Below are 20,405 nucleotides of genomic sequence, written 5' to 3' on the forward strand. Positions count from 1 at the left end.
AGAGGTGCAGCAATATCAAAGGAAGGTTAACTAAGAAGTTAGTTTTTGTACGTAGCAGATGTTCAGAACCAATAAACACTGTGAATGTGCAGAAAACAACTTCTGCCACATTTCAGGGAGAAAAACTAGATGTAGTTGATAGCTTCCACTATCTGGGTGACCAAGTTAGTAGTGGGGGAGGGTGCGCTGAAAGTGTAGCCGCTAGAATAAGAATAGCCTGGGAAAAGTTCAGTGAGCTCTTACCTCTGCTGGTGACAAAGGGTCTCTCTCTCAGAGTAAAAGGCAGACTGTATGACGCATGTGTACGAACAGCCATGCTTCATGGCAGTGAAACATGGGCCGTGACTGCTGAATACATGCGTAGGCTCGCAAGGAATGAAGCCAGTATGCTCTGATGGATGTGTAATGTCAGTGTGCATACTTGACAGAGCGTAAGCACCTTGAGAGAAAAGTTGAACCTAAGAAGCATTAGTTGTGGTGTGCAAGAGAGACGATTGCGTTGGTATGATCATGTGGTGAGAATGGATGACGATAACTGTGTGAAAAAGTGCCATTCCCTAGCAGTTGAGGGAACTGTGGAAGAGGTAGGCCCAGGAAGACCTGAGGTGGTGAGGCACGACCTTCGAACATTGGGTCTCACTGAGGCGATGACTTCTGACCGAGACCTTTGGAAATACACTGTACGTGAGAAGACCCAGCAAGCTAAGTGAGACCTAAATCCAAGGCCTCCACCAGCCCGCTTATGCGTACCTTCCTTCATTGGACACAAAACTCCACTTGCGAAGACCTGTTGAGGCAAGTGAAATCGGAATCGAAATCGAACTAAATTCGACGACTGGCATCCATGCCAATGTCATCTCCTTCATTGGACAAGAAACTCGGCTTGTGAAGACCTGTTGGGGCAGGCAGATACGAAACCGTGATGGCACCTGTGCCCAGCGTCGCCTTCATGGCACTTGTGCCAGTGGCACATGTAAAGACATTCGAATGAGATTGTGCCAGTGTCGCTGGACTGGCTCCTGTGCAGGTGGCACATAAAATACACCATTTTGAGTGTGGCTGTTGCCAGTACCACCTGACTGGCCTTCGTGCCAGTGGCACGTAAAAGCACCCACTACACTCTCGGAGTGGTTGGCGTTAGGAAGGGCATCCAGCTGTAGAAACTGCTAAATCAGATTGGAGCCTGGTGTAGCCATCTGGTTCACCAGTCCTCAGTCAAATCGTCCAACCCATGCTAGCATGGAAAGCGGACGTTAAACGATGATGATGATGATGATGCAAGTCGCCTCCTGTCCACTTGAACCTTAAATGACACAGCTCGGTTGGAGGTCAAAGGGAAATCCATCCATCATCTTTTGACAGAACAAAGAAATTTCTTTCGCGTCTGTTTTTGCAAGTGGCGGACAAGACGAGCGAGAATAGTTAGATTCGGTTTCGAATCCCAGCCCGGAAAAAGGAAGTGTTAATTTTTACAAATGTTTTGTTTCTTGTTTCCAGTACATGTCACATCAAGTCATAAAAAAAATCTGTACATATTCGATGAATTTGTTTGTATATTTTTCCTTAAAATTGTTTTATTCTCAGATTTCAGCTTTTTGCATGACAAAATTCCGCAGGCGGCTTAACGCAACTTTACATAAAAAAGAATAAACAAAAAGACCAAACGAATTTAAGATTAACATTCTGTACACAGACCACTGTTTTGTGTATTTAACTTACAATTTAGGTATTTCAAACATGGGAAACGTGTAATATTTACGATTATTTACTTGTGAAAATAGTCTGTTATAAAATTACTGAATTATTTTTCTTTCCATTTCTGATATTTTATTCTGCATTGTATCATTGGTGTGATAATTACAATATTTGTGTTAGCAATTCTGTTTCCACAGCAATCTATGTTGCGGTCAGTGATTGGTCGGTTTTCTACGAACGAAAATAACAGCCAATCCCCATCTTTGTCACAAATCATCAACAAACAACACGTTTCCAATGTCGGGTGACGAAAGTCCAGTGGATTTCAATGTGTGCGTTGTTTTGCCGGCTGGAGGTTATGGTTCTCGGACGGGAGTTCCTACTCCAAAGCAATTTTGGCCCATTATGGGGAAACCGTTGATCGCATATACTTTGGAAACATTTAATAGGCAAGTAACAAAAAAAAAAAAAAAATCACAACGAATGTTTTTCCTTCTTTTTGTGTATAACAGCTGGATACACTGACAATGATATTTGCATTATTTGTTATTGCTATTATTTTAAGTGGTTCATCATCCTGAGTTGTAGGGTAAGTTTATCAGTTTCTAGTTGTTCCAGCTACGTGAATGTATATCAAAATTCGCATGTTATGTTTAGCCACATCTTTGCATATTGGTCGGAGTTCACCCTGATTTCTCGTATTACTACATAACTGAGAATATTTCTTTTGACACTCAATTTCGTGCGTTCTTTGGACTTCTTCAAGCCGGTGGTGGTTTCGGTATACCGATAATTGCTAGGGGGTTTGCTTTTTTAGGACGACGACTTTACCTTTTCGTGTGATTGCGATTTCTCTCACGAGCTTTCCTAAAACATTTCGCGGTATATCGTCCCATGCCTTCGATCTGTATATATTTGGGTGGATAAATACTATTATTCAGTAGTGGGGCAAAACGAGTAATTTCTCATTTCTTTTAATGCTTCTTTCCTTATCTGTTTAAAACTGTGACAGAGCAAGTATTACATCATCATTTTGTACTGTCGCGTCATACTTGGGAGTAAAAATTGGTCAACATAGTTGTTGAAGTTGAGAGAGTTTGAAATATAGTCAGGTGACATACCTTTTTCAAGAAATTTTTCCTCAACTTAGATCCGATTGTAATTGAGGTTGCTAATAAAATATACGGATAATTTTTAGTGTTTAACGATCAATATTCTCTTCTCTGTTGGATTCCAAGTCAATTTTTTCCCCACACTAATTTGATAATCTTCAATCCCCCCCCCTAAAAAAATGTCTAAACTGGGGCAAAATGAGTAATGACTCATTTTTTTTCTTTTTCTGCATTGTGCGTAAATATATCATGTAGAGAACCACTTCAGCAGACCGTGAAAATATTCTGTTTAGTTTCTAGATTTATTCGAGTTTCGTTAATTTCATATGTGCCATTTTACCATGTTCTTCTTTCAATTTGACCTACATAATTTAAATTTTGGCGCAGTTTGGGATCAGAACGCCCACATAAGTTGGACTTTCTCCGCTTTGACGAGATTCTTTCTCCTTTTTTTTTTTAACCACAGCCTCGAAATAATGGGGTGTGGGAGCTTTTTATGAAAAAGAATTTTGAAAATTAAAAAATGTTTTCACCCACCTCCCCTTCCATCCTCACCCTGCACTAAGCACTTAAAAACGATGGGAAAGCCTTTTTTGTGAAGAAGAATTTTTGAAAATATTCTCAGAATAAAAAGTATGCTGTTTAAGGGAGATTTATTCAGTTGTTGTTTTTAGCTCATCCTACGACCTACCTGATACTTTCTTCGTTTCTTCCCCACCCTTCGATATCAAGCGAGTCCGTGTGTTTGTGTGTAAGAAAAAGACATTTACTAACAGAAAAGTATATCATTAAAAACAGAAAAAAATTTTTAACTTATGATTTTTTTCACCCCCACTCCCGTTTGTTTATAATTTTTATAATATTGGTGGGGACCTAAGGTCTGATGGGATTTGTCCATAGGGATTTAAAAAAGATATGTAAAAGATAATGTATTTTAATCGCATACTCTTCTATTAGTAAATGTTTTTTTTTCTTACACGGATTCACTTAGCGTGGGGAAGAGGATAGAAATTTAAATTACAACTTTTCTTTTTGTTGCTTAAATCCCAGCAATGGACCACCATTCCATAAAATGTGTTTATGGTGAGAAAAGTTTGAAAAACATCAATACATGTTCAAAGTGACAAAGAAACGGGGAAGGTCGTAGGATATGCTAGAAATAACAGCTAAATCTCCCTTAAATCACAGTTTTTCAAAAAATTTCTCTCTACCAAAAGGCTTTCCCAATCTTTTTTAAGTGCGTAATGCAAAGAAAAATTGGCCAGAAAAAAAAAGTCTGGATGGGGAAGGGTAGAAAAAAAAATGAATTTTCAAAAATTTCATAAGTCCCACCCTCCCCCACATCACTTTGAAGGCTGTGGTGAAAAAAAATTGGAAAAATCCCATCAAAACAGAGAAATTCCAACTTATATGGGGGTCCTGATCCAAAAGTCCATCAAAATTTTTGTTGCATTACTGATGCCTGAAGATGGATATTGTTTATAAGTCCTTACTCAAATGTAATTCTGGAGAATTGAAGAAGTAAATTTATCTAGCTTGTCTTACTCATTTTACCCCAGCTAAATTTGTCTTTTATATGCTCAAAGAGAGCAGAGATAATTTTTGAAAATAGTGTTCGGAGTGTGTTATAGGGGTTTTAATGCATTTAGAGGTCATTTGCTTAACTGACATAGTTTTTATGAAAAACATCTTTTTTCAAAGTCAAAAATGCAATAAGTCTTACTCATTGTGCCCCCACTACTATACTTTGCAAGACTGCTTTCTGAGACTGACAAAAGTTTGTTGTTTCATAGTTGTTGCTCTGTATATTGCATCAAGTTTGAGTCAAGTAAACTAATTTAAAACAAAAATTGGTATCACTGTGGGATATATTTTCGACATGTTTTAATAAAAAATTTAACTTCTAAACTTTTCATTTTCTTATTAAATATTTAATTTCGTTAAACATTAACTTAATGATTTTCAATTAATTAATAAATGTATGAACAGTTTAGGTTTTAGAAGTGTGTTGCTTAATGTTTAGAAGGAAAAATCAATTGCACACAACACAATATTCAGACGATTTTATTTTGAACCTTCGTTCAATTGTAAACTGAATAATGACTTCAATCACACTATTGTTGATTTAATTTATGACACGCTTTTATTTATGTTATATATAACCATCTGTGTATCATATTTAATGTATGTACACTGTCGATAGACCAGTTGCTGCAGTGTTTGTCCTGAGATAATATCTCTTGTGGACATGTATTAAAAACACCATAAATATTAAAGAGAGATAAGAATTCCCCCCAGCAGTGGTGATTAAGACCACCAGTGAGCAATGAAGGAGCTTGGAGTAGGCTTGATGGTGCAATTTGCCAAACACAGTAACAAGGAACTGGGTAAAATATAGTACAATAAGCACCTGGAGGTTTATGGAGGGAGTATATATAAGATCTGCAAGGAACAATGTAGTGTAAAAGGGAAAACAAAGTTACCAGCTAAACAAATGGCAAAGACAAATGGAGTACTTAAAGAATAAGAAAAGAAACTTAAAAAGGCACCTACACACTTCAAATTCTGAGGAGACAGAATGACAGTTAAAGATCTGGAAAGACCTCAGAAAGATATAATGCTTTCAGTAAAGACAATGACTGAAGTGAAGGAGAGAGTGGGATCAGTCCTTCAAGAAGCTTTACAAATATACCAGGAGTCTCTTCAATCAGCCATGATCAGGAGCACTCTCAATAGAGCAGGACACTGTGGAAGAGCACTTGAGGAAGACATGTTTGGATCCCAAGTGGCATAATTCCACTGAGAACAATGCAGGTTTCATGTTAAACTCTTCTCAAGGATGGTCATGCTACTCCACCATTGGAGTTCATACACAACCACTTGGGCTAAACTAGAGGTGGTAATTGCATTGGGATGCACAGTGTCACCAATATTCTTTATTCTGGCAATGTAGGTGCTTAGAGCCGCAGCAAGTAAGGCAATAACCAGTGGAGCTTGTCAGAAGATGTCAAATGCACCACTACAGGCCTTCATGAACCACACAACTATTGTGGCATCCAAAGACTTGCAATTTGCACTGTCAGTTGGATGACTTGATGACCTTCAAATCAAAGAAGTCCAGAAGTCTCACTCCAAGGAAAGAGAAAGTGAACCAAGAAACCAACTTGGAAGTAGGTGGCCAGAGAATCTCCACATCAGAATAACCAGTGAACCAAATTACCTCTCACCATGCCTTACACCTACCTCTTCTCCTGCTCCTCTCGCCTTGTCATTTCTCTTGTCCTCCCCTTCAACTGTATCATTTTTCTATCACTCTCCCCCTATACCTATTCCTTCCTGCATCCCTTTATCCTTTCCTAACCCATGAGTCATTGGTCATCACCCAACCTTTTTACAGTTGCAGGCTCTCCTCAACCCCTCCTCCCATACAACCTTGCATACCCCCAATCTTGACTCACTCACACCCATCCACTTCTACCCACCTGAGGCCACCTGGACACCTCATTGTTAATATCTCTCTCTTTGTAGCGCCAACTTATTTCTCTCTTCCCCTCCTAAATATGAGTAACCATGCAGCTCTCTACTGGAGCTTGCTCTGTCCTTCTTCCTCTCTCATGTTGTATTCTCTCAATCCCAGCATAAAGTCAACACCTTTCCTTTAGAATTTGTAGTCTTTCAAGAGAGTGGCATGAAAAAAGCACCCATTACACATTGTAAATTGGTTGGCATTAGCAAGGGCACTCAACTGTAGAAACCATGAAAAGGTAGACATTGGACCACAGCTAGCGTAGAACATGGATATTAACTGATGATGGTACATATTCATATACCATATATGTCAGTATATAAGGTGACTCCAGAATTTCCTTTTAAAATATAGGCTTTGTACTATACCAGGTGTGTAAGATTACTTGACAATATTTGACTCTTGATTATTATGTGTGAGGCGCAGTTGAGCAAGAGACCAACAAAGCTCCTTGTAACACCAAAGATGAACTGAAGGCAAGGATTATGGCAGCATTCACCTATTCACCTACTTAAACAAGGAGACCATCCAGAAGAACTGCAGGAGATTCTGAAGTCACCTGGAGTCTGTGGTTGAAGCCGATGGTGATTTTATTGAGTAAATTTACTGTTTAGTATTTCAAGATATTTTTTATGTAGTTTAGTACCCTATTATATATAAATATATTTCTATATTTTATATATATTTATCAATTTTGCCAATACAGTGCTTGCAGTCACTAATGTTATTAATTTTATGAATAATAATGTTCCTTTATATATATATTTATAAATAATTTCGCATAGTTCGTTTGTTTCAATGGCGCTTGGGCACTCAAATGAACATAAGTATGATAGTAGTGAATCTTTGTAATTGTTACTAGGAGATCTGGCTGAAGAGAATCGACTGCCTTTGGTGCTACATTCAAAATCATGATATTAGATTAACTGACATTCCTTCTGCAACCTTTGTGGAGGTCAGAAAATTCTTATTAAATTAAATTTTTTCCTATCATACCTGTATTAATTTAGTGATTCTTCTGTGGCTTTGGAGTATTTTGACTCCTATCTATATCTATATTTTCTATATATTTATTAATTTTGCCTATATGGCTTTTATGCCTGCAGCCACTAATGTTATTATTTTTATGAATAATGATGTTCTTTTATATTTTTGATCTGATCTAGTTTCAGCTCATGAGCTGTGGCCATGCTGGGGCACCGTCATTTGGTGTTGCTATATAATTTTACTTCACTAATTCTTTTTAGAAATTGACAATTGGTGCATGAGGGAGTTTGATGCCACTGCCCTCATTTGCACTTCCTACTGTGAAGTTGGTTCATCTGAGATACTTGACAGTAAGAGGTCTAGTTTTGTTTTGAAAACATCTACATCCATCCCATGTAGGTCTCTCAGGTCCTTCAGGAAGATATTGAAGAGCTCTAGGGCTTTAAAGCCTAGGCTGTTGCAATATCTTGCCCCATATCTTGATGGCAAATTTGGAGTTATTGGCACTATGCAGTGGTGCCCTGTTCTAGCATTAGTGTAACTCTCAATGCCAAAGTTTGGGACAAGTCCCTCTAGGATCTTCCAGATGCATATTATGGCATATCTTTCTTGCCTACGCTCTAAGGAATAGAGTCGTAATCTCTTGAGTCTTTCCCAGTAGCTTATATGTTGCATAGAGGCTATCTTCTTCATGTAGCTTCATTGGATTACCTCAAGTTCTGCAATTAATTTTACATTGATTGGTGACCATAGCTGGAAGCAATAGTCAAAGTGGCTTAGGACAAGTGTCCTCCAGAGGACCATCATGGTTTCCTGATCTCTCGTTCTAAACGTTCTAAGAATCCATCTGGTCATCTGCCTGCATTTCATTGCCAACTTAGCAACATGCACATGGAAGGATGCATCGTTACTCATGTAAATGCCCAAGTCTCGAACTGACTGTGTCTCTGGTATTGCAATCCCTCCAGGTCCAATGTATTTAATTAGTGTTGCATTTAGTTTTGCATGCTGATAGCACAAGGCTTGAAACATTTCAGCATTAAACTGCATGCTATTCTTCTCTGCCCACTTGTATATTTCATCTAACTTACATTGGAGGTGCATAGTGTCTTCAGGGTTCTGTATCACCTGTAAGACTTTTGTATCATCTGCATAACTTGTAATCGTGGATCTGTGTGTGGCTGAGGGCATATTTGAGAGGACCATTATGAGCAGTAGTGGTCCAAAAACAGTGCCTTATGGAACTCCACTCACTATTTGCATGTCATTGTAGGTGGTCCCATTGGTAACTACCATCTGACTTCTATCTTTCAGAAAGTCATGCAGCCATTCTCCCAATTTCCCGACTATGCTGAGATCATGCAGTTTGTGACTTATCATTCTATGATTGACTTTATTAAAAGCCTTTGCAAAGTCGAGATATATCACTTCCACATTTGAGTGGTTGAGCAGCTGTTTCAACACTCAGTCATAATGTTGTAAGAGCCGAGTTAGGCACCTTCTTCCTGGTCGGAAACCATGTTGGGTGTCAGTCAGCAAGTCATTTTCCTCAAGGAATGTGATTATTTATCTTCTGACTATTTGTTCCATGACCTTGCTGATGTGAGAAGTCAGAGATACAGGTCTGTAGTTTTTGGCCTCTGCTCTGCTACCTCCTTTATGAATAGGGCATAATTTACCCTCCTTCAGCTTGCTTGGAAGTTTACCGGTTGCAAGGAAGCTCTGAAAGACTGACTGCAGTGGTCTTGCTAGGACTCACATGCTTTTAGAAGGATTGCTGGGAATCCATCAGGGCCAGTAGCTGAGTTCGGGTTTATTTCATCTATAGCTCTTATTACATCGTCTTCTTTTATATTGATATAATCAATCATCACTGCCTCTGTTTTTATAACTGCAGTGGTATAAAAGTCAGCTGGATTGCTGACTTGAAAGTGTCCTAGGGGTGGAGTGAAAACACTTTTGAATTGCTCATTTAGTATTTCACTTATCCTCCTTGGGTTTCCTGTGAGTGAACCATCTTTTTTGGGGAGTGGCCCTACCCTGCAGTGTACTGAGGTTGTTTCTTTGGCAGACTTGTAGAAGGCTCTGGGGTTACATTTTATATTGTCTTTAGCCAAGGCTTATTTGTCTGCTCTTTCTTTTCCATGGGAAAGTTGTGCATTTTTTTCAATCTCCTGCAATTGTATTTTCAGGCAGGATTTTTCATTGCTTTCAATTTGTTTGTTTAGGCGATTTGAAATTTTTGCATGCCGTCTCTTGCTATATATGTATATTTATATGTATGTGTGCGTGCGTGTGCGCGCGTGTGTATATATATATATATATATATATGTATATATATATATATATATATATATATATATATATATAGGAAAATGAAAAAAAGCCAAAATGCTGAACTGGAAGCATAATTTAATACAGATTTTTTCTAACCGGTTTTCATTGCGAGGAAGCAAATTATCAAGAAGAAGGAGAATGAAAATGTTTTTTTACAAAGAAGTACAAAATGAAGAAAATAATATATAAAACAATAATATATAAAAAAATAAATATACCCATACATTATATTGTCTTTGAGCTTTTGTAGTTCAATAGTAGTTCATGTATAAATTGGTAGAAAAAATAAGGATGCATGAGGGTTGAGAGTTTTGTTAGGTTTAAAAAAAGGGTTAAAAGTTTGTGTTAAGCAGGAAATGTGGTGTCAAAACAGGAAGTGTGTGTAAGGGGAGACAAGTGTTTTTAGTTGGAGTTATGAACTCTTTTTTTCCAAACAGGAAGTTTGTGTCTGTTCATAGAGGAATAAGGTCACTGAGGGGTGTGTGTGTTAAGAAATGGTTGGAATTTCTCTATGAAAAGATTCTCCTTGTTGATTCTTTCTTGTGTGGAGATTCTGTCTTTACATTGATAGAAAGGGAATATAATGAATTTAGGGTTTTTGTTTCTGGCGCAAGAGTCTATGTGGCCACTGAGTGGAATTTGGCGGTATTGAGGGAGGTTTATTTGTTCCTTATGGACAGCTATTCTTCTACGTAATGGGAGGCTCGTCTGTCCGATATAGAAGTTTTGGCAACCTGTGCAAGTAAGGACATAAATGAGGTTACCTGAGGAACAAGAGAAATTGGTTTTAATTTTAAACTTTGTTCCTCATTTGAAGGTAAATTCAGAGCCTTCAAGTAGGTAGGGCAGGTGCTACAATTAGGGCGTGCACATTTTTTAACTGATGGGGGTGGAAGAGGTGTATGTAGTTTGGAATTGGTTAATAATGTTTTCAAAGATTTGTGTTGCCTTTTGCATTTAAGGACTTTGTGTGTATTAATGATATTGTTCATTTTCGGGTCTGTGGTGAGTAAGGGGAGGTTTTGTTTAATTGTGGTGAATGCTTCGATGTTGTTGGGGTTATGGGTGGAGATGTATGGAAGTATTTTGGGGTTGGGTGTGTTTTTATGTTGGTTGGTTTTTAGTGTGTTTTTGTCAAGTTCCTTGGCACGTTTTATTCCAAGATTTATGAGTGTGGAGGGATATTGGCGTTGTAACAATGTTTTTTTTGAGATCTTGTAAGCGTATTTCTCGAGTGGTTGGGTCAGAGACAATGGTGCAAATTCTTTTAGCTAAATTAAAGGGGATATTTATCTTGGTGTGTTTTGGGTGGCATGAGCTAAAAAGGAGGTATTGTTGTGAGTCTGTAGGTTTGTGGTAGATGTCGGTTGTGATTTGGTTATTAGGTGTTTTTATAATTAAGAGATCAAGAAAAGGGAGATGATGTTTGCTGAATTCCATAGTGAATTGAATGTTGGGATGTATGTTATTAAGAATGGATTTGAATTCTAGAAGTTTTTCATAGGGTTCATTCCATATGATGAAACAATCATCCAAATATCTTTTCCAGTTATCCATTAAAAAGATGTGGAAAAGGTGTCCAAATTTATGGCGTGAGGTTTCATATAGTGTTAATTCAAAAAAACCCATTATGCGGTTCGCAAGGACTGGTGCAGCTTTAGTACCCATCGCGATACCACAGTTTTGGCGAAAGTATGTGTCTGCAAACAGGAAGTAATTGTTGGTCAGAATGAACTTAAGTGATTCTATGATGAAAGTTGTGTTGATGCGATTAGGAAATGTTTCTGGGTGTTTGTGCAGCCAGAATTTAATTGCCTCAATCGCATATTCATGAGGGATATTTGTATAAAGGTTGACCACGTCAAAAGAAACCAAGAGTGACTCCTCGTTTGTTGTTTTCGGGAGGTGATTGAGCATGTCAAGATCATCTCTGATGAAACTTTTGATGTGGCTTAGGAAAGGTTTCAAAAGAATGTCCAAGAAATTGCTTAAGCGATGTGTTTCGCAGGAGGTGCCTGCTATAATGGGTCTTAGTTTTAAATCCTCCGGTGCCTTGATGTTGATGTAGATTTCAGAGGAGAGTTTGCAAGCTTCGGTGATGGATTTGTTCTTATGGATTTTAGGGAGGCCATAGAAGAGGCTGGGCTTGCATTTGAAATTAGTGATGTAATCTTTTTCTTTGTCCGTGAGTCCTTGACCTTGCTGGAGTATAAGGGTGGTGAGGTTTTTGAGAGTTTTTTGTTGTTTATAGTTGGTGATAGTTTCATAGAAGGAGTTATCGTTTAGTAGGGAGAGTGCTAGGTGTTTGTAAAAATCTGTGTTCATTAGGACTACAGTACTACCTTTGTCAGCTTCTTTGATAGTAAGGCTTTTGTCCTGTTGTAAGTCTCTTAGGTTTTTCCATTCTATGCTATTAAAGTTTGATTTGACCTTGGTTTTAGGTGGGGTAAAAGGGAAACTCTGGATGTGGTTGCAAAAATCATCTAGTGCTTTATTCCTTCCTTTGGAAGGTATGAAGTTGCTTTTGTTTTTAATAATTGAGTCATCCTCATTGTTGAAGTCTATGAAAGCTTCTGTTAAACGAAGCTTTCTGCAAAATTCTGAAATGTCATCCTTGATCTCAGGGGGGTTGGGTGTTCTTGGGGTGGGTGTGAATTTTAAGCCTCTGGCTAGGATGTTAATTTGGGTTTGTGTAAGGGTTTTATTAGAGAGGTTTATTATTTTAGTCTTCTTTTTAGTTTTCTTTTGATGGGTCTGTATTAGCGGTAGTGCCTGTTTTTCTCCCCTCTGTCTAAAAAATGGTTGTTGAAGTAGGGGGTGTAGTGATTGTTAGAGTTGTGGTAGAAGGGGTAGGGGTAGGGGTATTGTTGGGTGGATAGGCTGGAAATGGATGGGTAGGTATAGTGATTGTGTTGGTATGGGATGTGATGGTTTAAGGTTTTGTGAGAAATGCGGGGGGGTTTTGGGTGTTTGTAGGGTGGATTGTATGCAAGGTTGGAGTTGGGTGGGTAGTTATTGTGGTTCTGTTGGTGTGGGTTGCGTGGGTATGAAGATCTGTAGAAAGAATGGTATGATTGTGGGTGTTTGTTGGGTGGACGGTATGGGGTACCTTGGGTGGGAGATTTATGTATAGGTGTGGGTAGGATTCCTTGTTTGTTATTGGTGTGAGAGTAAGGGGCATTGGGATGGGGATAATAGCAAGTGTAAGGAGGGTTCATGATGTTTTTAGTCCATATGGAAGGAGAATGGTTGAGTTGGGTCTTGTTTGGATTATTTTGTGGGGAAAAAGGGCTTTTGTAGGGTTGGAAGAGAATGTGTTTGGTATGGAAGGAGGTAGGGGGGTATGTGTGTTTGTAGTGTGGTTTGGGGTGGTGTTTGTGGGTAGCAGTGGTAGTATGTATTGTTGGTCTTTTGTGAAGGGTTTTTTTTATTTGAGGTTTAATATGAATTGTGTTTCATAGTTATGGAGGAATTTTTTGTTGTTTTCCCAGTGTTTAAGGGAAGTTAGTTCTTCCTTTTGGCATTCATCTTTCCACAGCTTGATAACATGTTCGAGGGATTGCTCGTTGGAGTGTGTGGTAAGTTCGAAGAGCATCTCATCATCAATTTTTGTGTATTTTTGTTCGTGATTTTGTGCTCTAAGTTTTAAAAGTTCCACTTCAGTTTTATATATATATATATATATATGGTGGAGGCGCAATAGCTCAGTGGTTAGGGAAGCAGACTTGTGGTCGTAGGATCACGGTTTGGATTCCCAGATCGGGTGTTGTGAGTGTTTATTTAGCAAAAACACCGAAAAGCTCCACAAGGTTCCGGCAGGGGTGGTGGTGGCGAACCCTACCGTACTCTTTCATCACAACATTCTCTCACTCTTTCTTCCTGTTCCTGTTGTACCTGTTTCTGTGTCATGCTGAATCTCCCTGAGAACTACATTAAGAGTACACATGTCTGTAGAGTGCTCAACCACTTGCATTTAATTTCACAATCAGGCTGTTCTGTTGATCAGATCAACTGGAACCCTCGTCGTCGTAACCGACAGAGTGCCTTGATATATATATATACATATATATATATATGTATGTATGTATGTGTATATATGTGTGTATGTGTATATATATGTGTATGTATATATATATGTATGTGTACATATATATATATATATATATATATATATATTGTTACGAACGCCCGCACGCGAAGCACCCTCTTAACACCGAAGAGGGGACTCCGTCTCTCTCTGTCCCTCTCTATACATTTCTGCTGACCATAGCTTTATCCATCAGACTTATAATCCTTCATCTTCATTTCTCTGTCCCTCTCTCTCTGGGACTCTATGCGTTTCTGCTGACCAAGGCTTTCAGACTGTCAGACTTATTCTTCTCACTCGACTGGCCCCATCTCAACGGGCAAACTGCTGTCTCCCAACCGCTCCGGCTGGCTGCTACAACCCAACTGCCTCTGCTAGCTGCTACCGCTCGACTGCCCCACTGGCTACCAGAACTCCACTGGCCAAAATTCTCTGCTAACTGCTTTTGCCGCCAATTCTTGTTCTCCTATTCATCCCAAATACCATAGCTCATTGTGCTACTTTACCCCCTGCCAAGATGGGTCGGTCGGTACAATTCCTATGCTGCCTTTTTTTAACTTTCGCTGACCGGAAAGGGGCAGCTACGCTAAAAATAGCTGTGGCTGCCGACAAGACGAAGGAAATACCATTCTCCCCAACAGACCAGAGTACGGGTTCAAAACCCAGCCCGGGAGATAGGGATATAATGCCAACTGTATTTTCGGTCGTCGCATCTATATATATATATATATATATATATATATATATATATATATATATATATATACATATATATATATCATAAGGTTTTTAAACTTTTAAATTTTCATATTCAAAAGAGACAGAGACTTCAAATTCGATATATCGAATTTGAAGTCTCTGTCTCTTTTGAATATGAAAATTTAAAAGTTTAAAAACCTTATGATATAAATATAAACTGTGAGAACGACCCTTAAGGAATCTAATTAATGATCTCCTAAGGTAAGTTCTTATGCTATATTGGTAACGGTTGCTACATCCTCTGGGAAAATTATTATATATATATATATATATATATACTAGCAGTATAGCCAGCGTTTCCCGGGATTAAACTAGGATTATTAAGTGATCAAGTGTTTTATTTCAAACCAAAATAAGTAACATCGACATCAGATTTGAGTGAAATCCATTGAAATTGGTTTGGCTGAAAATGGTTTGCTGGCAATTTGATTGGGAAATCCCATAAGGAATTAGTTTATCGGTTATTTCCACTCATTGACTGTTTTTTCTAAGTTGCATTAGAGATCTGCATAGGAGAAGGTTGATCTGAAGGTTTGCATTGGGGATCTGGATTGGAGTAACTTAGGAAAACTTACCAACAGCCTTAACCAAAGAATAAGGTGCCTGTCCCTTCTAGGTTAACTCTATGAGGAACTTAGCCAATCACTGATATCAGCCAAGTGAGCATTGTTGTTGGAGAAGTCAGCATTGTCCAATAAAAAAGAGGAAGAGTCCATAAGTCATGTTGCCATGGTTTGAGAATATGTCCGGCCAATGCTTCCGGATCAATGTTTATAACCACATCGGCTGCAGTGACAACTTGTCTATAAAACTTTGCTATAGACAACATTGCGTGTTCTGCCCTGAGGAACATACACAAAAAGAGCGTTTCTACTTCCCACACAGGAGCAGGCCACATAAAGTTGCCCATGTGAAAAGCATGGCTCCTCCAAATGGATGCCTGCTACTGGTGTGCTGAAATCCTTGGAATTTAACTCCCCCAAACATTGATCTTTTTGCGTGGAATCAACTATCCTGGCCTGCTAATATACTACAAAACCCTTTTTGTGGTCAGAAAAACGGGTTGGGGTGTGGTGGAAGCCTCGGAAATTTTATCCATTTATATTGTGTAATTCTCTGACAAATTGTTACATACCTCTTTGTTTCATTGTTGTTAAATAAATGGATTGTCTCGGCGTGAAATATAAACAAAACTCTTTTGCTCCCAAAGTAGTATGTGTGTGAGAGTGAGAGGGGGGGGGGGAGAAAGATGAACGATTTAAAATAAATGATTTAAACTAAATATATTTTAATTGTTGTGTGAGAAAGTATATATAATCTCATTATAAAATATAGTGTCTTTCAAAAACATCCAATAATTGAAAGTATATCTCGTGTTTAAGAAAAAAAAGCATTTTACATTTTACACTTACTCTGTCTTCCTTACCTATCTTTTCTTTCGTTAGATGCTTTCTGTCTCCCTCTCCCACTTTTTCTTTACTTTTTTTTTGTTAGACACTGGCAAACAATCTCTATCTCTCCCTCACTCCCCCTTTCACACACACACACACACACACACACATCAACACGCAGTTTCTCTCTCTCCCTCACTTCGTCATGTTAGCAAACTTCAAAATTGGTAAAAGTTATGGTTGAAAATCGATTTTTACAGCTATACATGGGTGCCTCTGAGAGAAAAAGTTGACGAAAATGCAGATAGGGTCATGATGAATATCCTCCTAAAATTGGAGTGACATGCGTGCTAATTTGTGGATATGCATAAATTACATTCACATACACACATACATACATATCCTGCCTTTTATATATACAGATATCTATCTATCTATCTATCTATCTATCTATATATATATATATATATATATATATATATATATATATATATATGTATACAGGGGTTGGACAAAATAATGGAAACACTTTAAAATTTTAAAAATTTATCTTAATATGTGGTAGGACTGCCTTTGGCAGTAATTACAGTTTGAATTCTACAAGGTATGGACTTGTACAAAGTTTGAATTGTTTCCAAAGGAATTTTTGTCCATTCTTCAGCTAAAACAGTGTCCAGTTCTTGTAGTGATGATGGTGGAGGATATTGACTCCTCACTTGTTTTTCTAAAATGCACCATAAATGTTCAATAATATTGAGATCTGGGGACTGTGGTGGCCAGATAAGATGTTCAACTTCACTAGAATGTTCCTCGTGCCATTCAGTAACAACTTTAGCTGTGTGAATTGGTGCATTATCATCCTGAAAGATTGTTTCCCTCTGGAAACTGTTCCGCAACCATAGGATAAATTTGATAAGAGAAAATGTTTGAATAGTGTTGACTATTAATTCTGCCATGAAGGGAAGCCATTGGGCTGGTGGACTTCCAAGATATAACCCCACCAGATCATCACAGATCCACCTCCATGTTAAAAGTTGGAAGAAGGTAGTCTGGGTCAAATGCTCCTTTTTACTGTCTCCACACGTATACTTGGCCGGTGGTTGGAAATAGGGTGAAGGATGACTCGTTTGAGAAAATAACATTCTTCTACTGCTCCAGGGACCAATTCTGTAGGTTTTTACTCCACTCTAAATGCTTTGCAATGTTTGTTTTTGAAAGTAGTGGTTTTCTGATTGCAACCCTCCCATGAAATCCGGCTTTGTGCAGCTCCTGGCGAACAGTTTTTGTTGAAACTGGGTTCTCGAGGTTGTCATTAAGCTCTGCAGTAATTTTGGGAGCTGTACTTTTGTGATCCTTTCTAACAATTCATGTAAGAGTTCGACTGTCCTTATCTGAAAGTTTTGGTTTTCTTCCAGAGTTTTGTTTTGACGAGGAGGTTTTTCCCTCTTTCTCAAAGGCTGTCATTACTTTCAAGACAGTACCACTTGATACACCAAACATTTTGGCTGTTTTCGTTACGCTAGTGCCTGCCAAACGAGCACCAACAATTTGACTTCTTTAGAAATCCGATAGATCTGTCATTTTAATGAATTTCAATTTCCTTTTCCTGATGATATCTGAAAGGAAACAGCAATTTTAACAAAACATATTAAGCAATACTAATAATAAATTTTAAAAAAAATGAAAAATAAACAAGCTTTTGAGGGTCTTATAGCTATTTCAAAATAATGATGCTTCCATTATTTTGTCCAACCCGTGTATGTATACATATATACATACATATATATGTACATACATATACATATATAGATGTAGTGAACCTTGCATGCATGAAATGGATTCGATCCACTATAGCCAAATTTAAATTAACACTGCAACAGAACTTTTCCCATCCAATTGTAACGATAATATTTTTGTTTGTAGCGATGATAATTTTGTGTAGTTACCAATTGTAATGGTTGTAAGATGAACGATGAACAATGATCGAAGTTGTAAAGAAATATTTATTTACCGTTACTTTAATAAATGCCATACCACGACGGGTAGGTTAGTGTAATAGTATAACACAGTTCGTAGAGCATGCAAGGTAAAGAAAGTTAATTTTGGCCTTTATATGTGTGTACACGTTGCGACGTTGTCTCACAACTGCTGGCAGTAAACTTCATTTCTCCCTCTGGCCAAGGTTCTAGCTGGTCAGCCAGACTTCGTTGTCACTGAGTCGTCATCAACTGGTGACTAAACTGTTGAGTCGTCACCGACTGGTGACTAAAACTAAATTTTTCTTGGGATTTCCTTGCTTTTATAACAATCTAGAAGGATAGATATATTACTGAGAACAATAGATTTAGTTGGTGGTCTTGTTATCTCTATTTTAGATTTTGGTGATGTAGAAGAGGTTAGAAAGGGACAAGTGGTGAAGACATTGTTTCGGGCCTAGCTAAAGGCATCTGGAAAATATTAAACTGCTGTCAGAGAAAAAACTATTGTTCTACCATGGGAAAAGTTTTGTTGCAGTGTTAATTTAAATTTGGCTATAGTGGATCGAATCCTCTTCATGCATGCAAGGTCCACTACATATATATACATATATGTATAAATATGTGTGTGTATATATATATATGTATGTATACATATCTGTATATATATACATATATGTATACATATCTGTATATGTATACATATATATCTATATATGTACATATGTATATACATATACATATATGTATATATATGTATATATATATACACACACACACACACACACACACACACACACACACACACACACACACACACACACACACACACACATATATATATACATATATATATATATATATATAAATGTATATATATGTGTGTGTGTGTGTATATCTGTAAAACCCTCAATGGCTTGTTTATTTTTCATGTTGTTTGATTTATTATTAGTAAACCCCTTCAGGTAGATGGCCCTGCTCGATCTGCAGAAAAGGCGTAGGTAGAAACTCCATAAGATGTACCCAGTGTAAGCTATGGACACATAAGAGGTGCAGCAATATCAAAGGAAGGCTAACTAGCAAGATAGCTTTTGTATGTGGCAGATGCTCAGGACCAATAAACACTGAGAATGTGCAGAAAACAACTTCTGTCACATTCCAGGGAGAAAAACTAGAAGCAGTTCATAGCTTCCGCTACCTAGGTGACCAAGTTTGTAGCGGGGGAGGGTGTGCTGAAAGTGTAGCTGCTAGAATAAGAGTAGCCTGGGCAAAGTTCAAAGAGCTCTTACCTCTGCTGGTGACAAAGGGTCTCTCTCTCAGAGTAAAAGGCAGACTGTATGACGCATGTGTACGAACAGCCATGCTACATGGCCGTGAGTACTGAGGACATGTGTAAGCTCGCAAGAAATGAAGCCAGTATACTCCGACGGATGTGTAATGTCAGTGTGCATACTCGACAGAGTGTAAGTACCTTGAGAGAAAAGTTAGACCTAAGAAGCATCAGTTGTGGTGTGCAAGAGAGATGACTGCGCTGGTATGGACATGTGGCAAGAATGGATGAGAATAGCTGTATGAAAAAGTGCCACACCCTAACAGTTGAGGGAATGTGTGGAAGAAGTAGACCCAGGAAGACCTGGGATGAGGTGGTGAAGCACGACTTTCGAACTTTGGGCCTCACCAAGGCAATAACTTGTGACTGAGACAATGACTTGTGACCGAGACAATGACTTGTGACCGAGACAATGACTTGTGACCGAGACCTTTGGAAATATGCTGTACGTGAGAGCAGAATCTGTGGCCTCTGCTAGAAGTGTAGCTAGCTCACTTATTCGTATCTTTACTTAACTGGACAGTAAACTCTGCTTGCGAAGACCTGTTTGGGCAAGTGAAATCGAAATCGTAATTTTTACCATATTCGATGACTGGCACCAGTGCCAATGGAGGACTAACAGCACTGTCCGAGCATGATCATTGCCAAAGCAGCTGCCTAGCTTCTGTGCTAGTGGCCTGTAAATAGCACCATTTGAGTGTGATAGTTACCAGCTTGCCTTACTGGCACTTGTGCCAGTGGCACATTTAGAAAATCATTTGAGCAAGGTCGTTGCCAGAGCCGCTGGACTGGTTCCTGTGCAGGTGGCACGTAAAAAACACCATTTTGAGCATGGCCGTTGCCAGTACCGTGTGACTGGCCCTTGTGCCAGTGGCACGTAAAATCACCCACTACACTCTCGGAGTGGTTGGTGTTATGAAGGGCATCCAGCTGCAGGAACTCTGTCGGATCAGATTGAAGCCTGGTGCAGCCATCCGGTTCACCAGTCCTCAGTCAAATCGTCCAACCCATGCTAGCATGGAAAGTGGACATTAAATGATGATGATGATATATATATATATATATATATATATATTCATCTTAATATATAAAGCTGAAGTTGTGTGTCTGTATGAAGCCTTTTTAAAAGTGTATAGAAATCCACATTTTCCACTTTTTTGTAAAAATTTTTCCATCAATGGAAGTTTCTCGATGTGAACTTTCCA

General features: G+C 38.4%; 1 protein-coding gene across 3 annotated transcripts in view; it reads left to right on the top strand.

Moving 5' to 3' along the window:
- Window positions 1-1,932: 1,932 nt before the first annotated feature.
- The window catches only part of LOC106878830 (D-ribitol-5-phosphate cytidylyltransferase), a 140,179-nt gene continuing 121,706 nt past the window's right edge, over window positions 1,933-20,405 (top strand). Inside the window, exon 1 of one of the 3 annotated variants that reach the window (XM_052967256.2) lies at window positions 1,933-2,144. In XM_052967256.2, coding sequence (XP_052823216.1) covers window positions 1,993-2,144 — 152 coding nt within the window. In that variant the 5' untranslated portion in view covers window positions 1,933-1,992. The remainder of the gene's footprint in view (window positions 2,145-20,405) is intronic. The other 2 variants (XM_014928170.3, XM_014928169.3) reach the window with 2 other exon arrangements.

This window comes from Octopus bimaculoides, chromosome 4 (assembly GCF_046866305.1).
Source record: "Octopus bimaculoides isolate indiv1 chromosome 4, ASM4686630v1, whole genome shotgun sequence".
Lineage (NCBI taxonomy): Eukaryota > Metazoa > Mollusca > Cephalopoda > Octopoda > Octopodidae > Octopus > Octopus bimaculoides.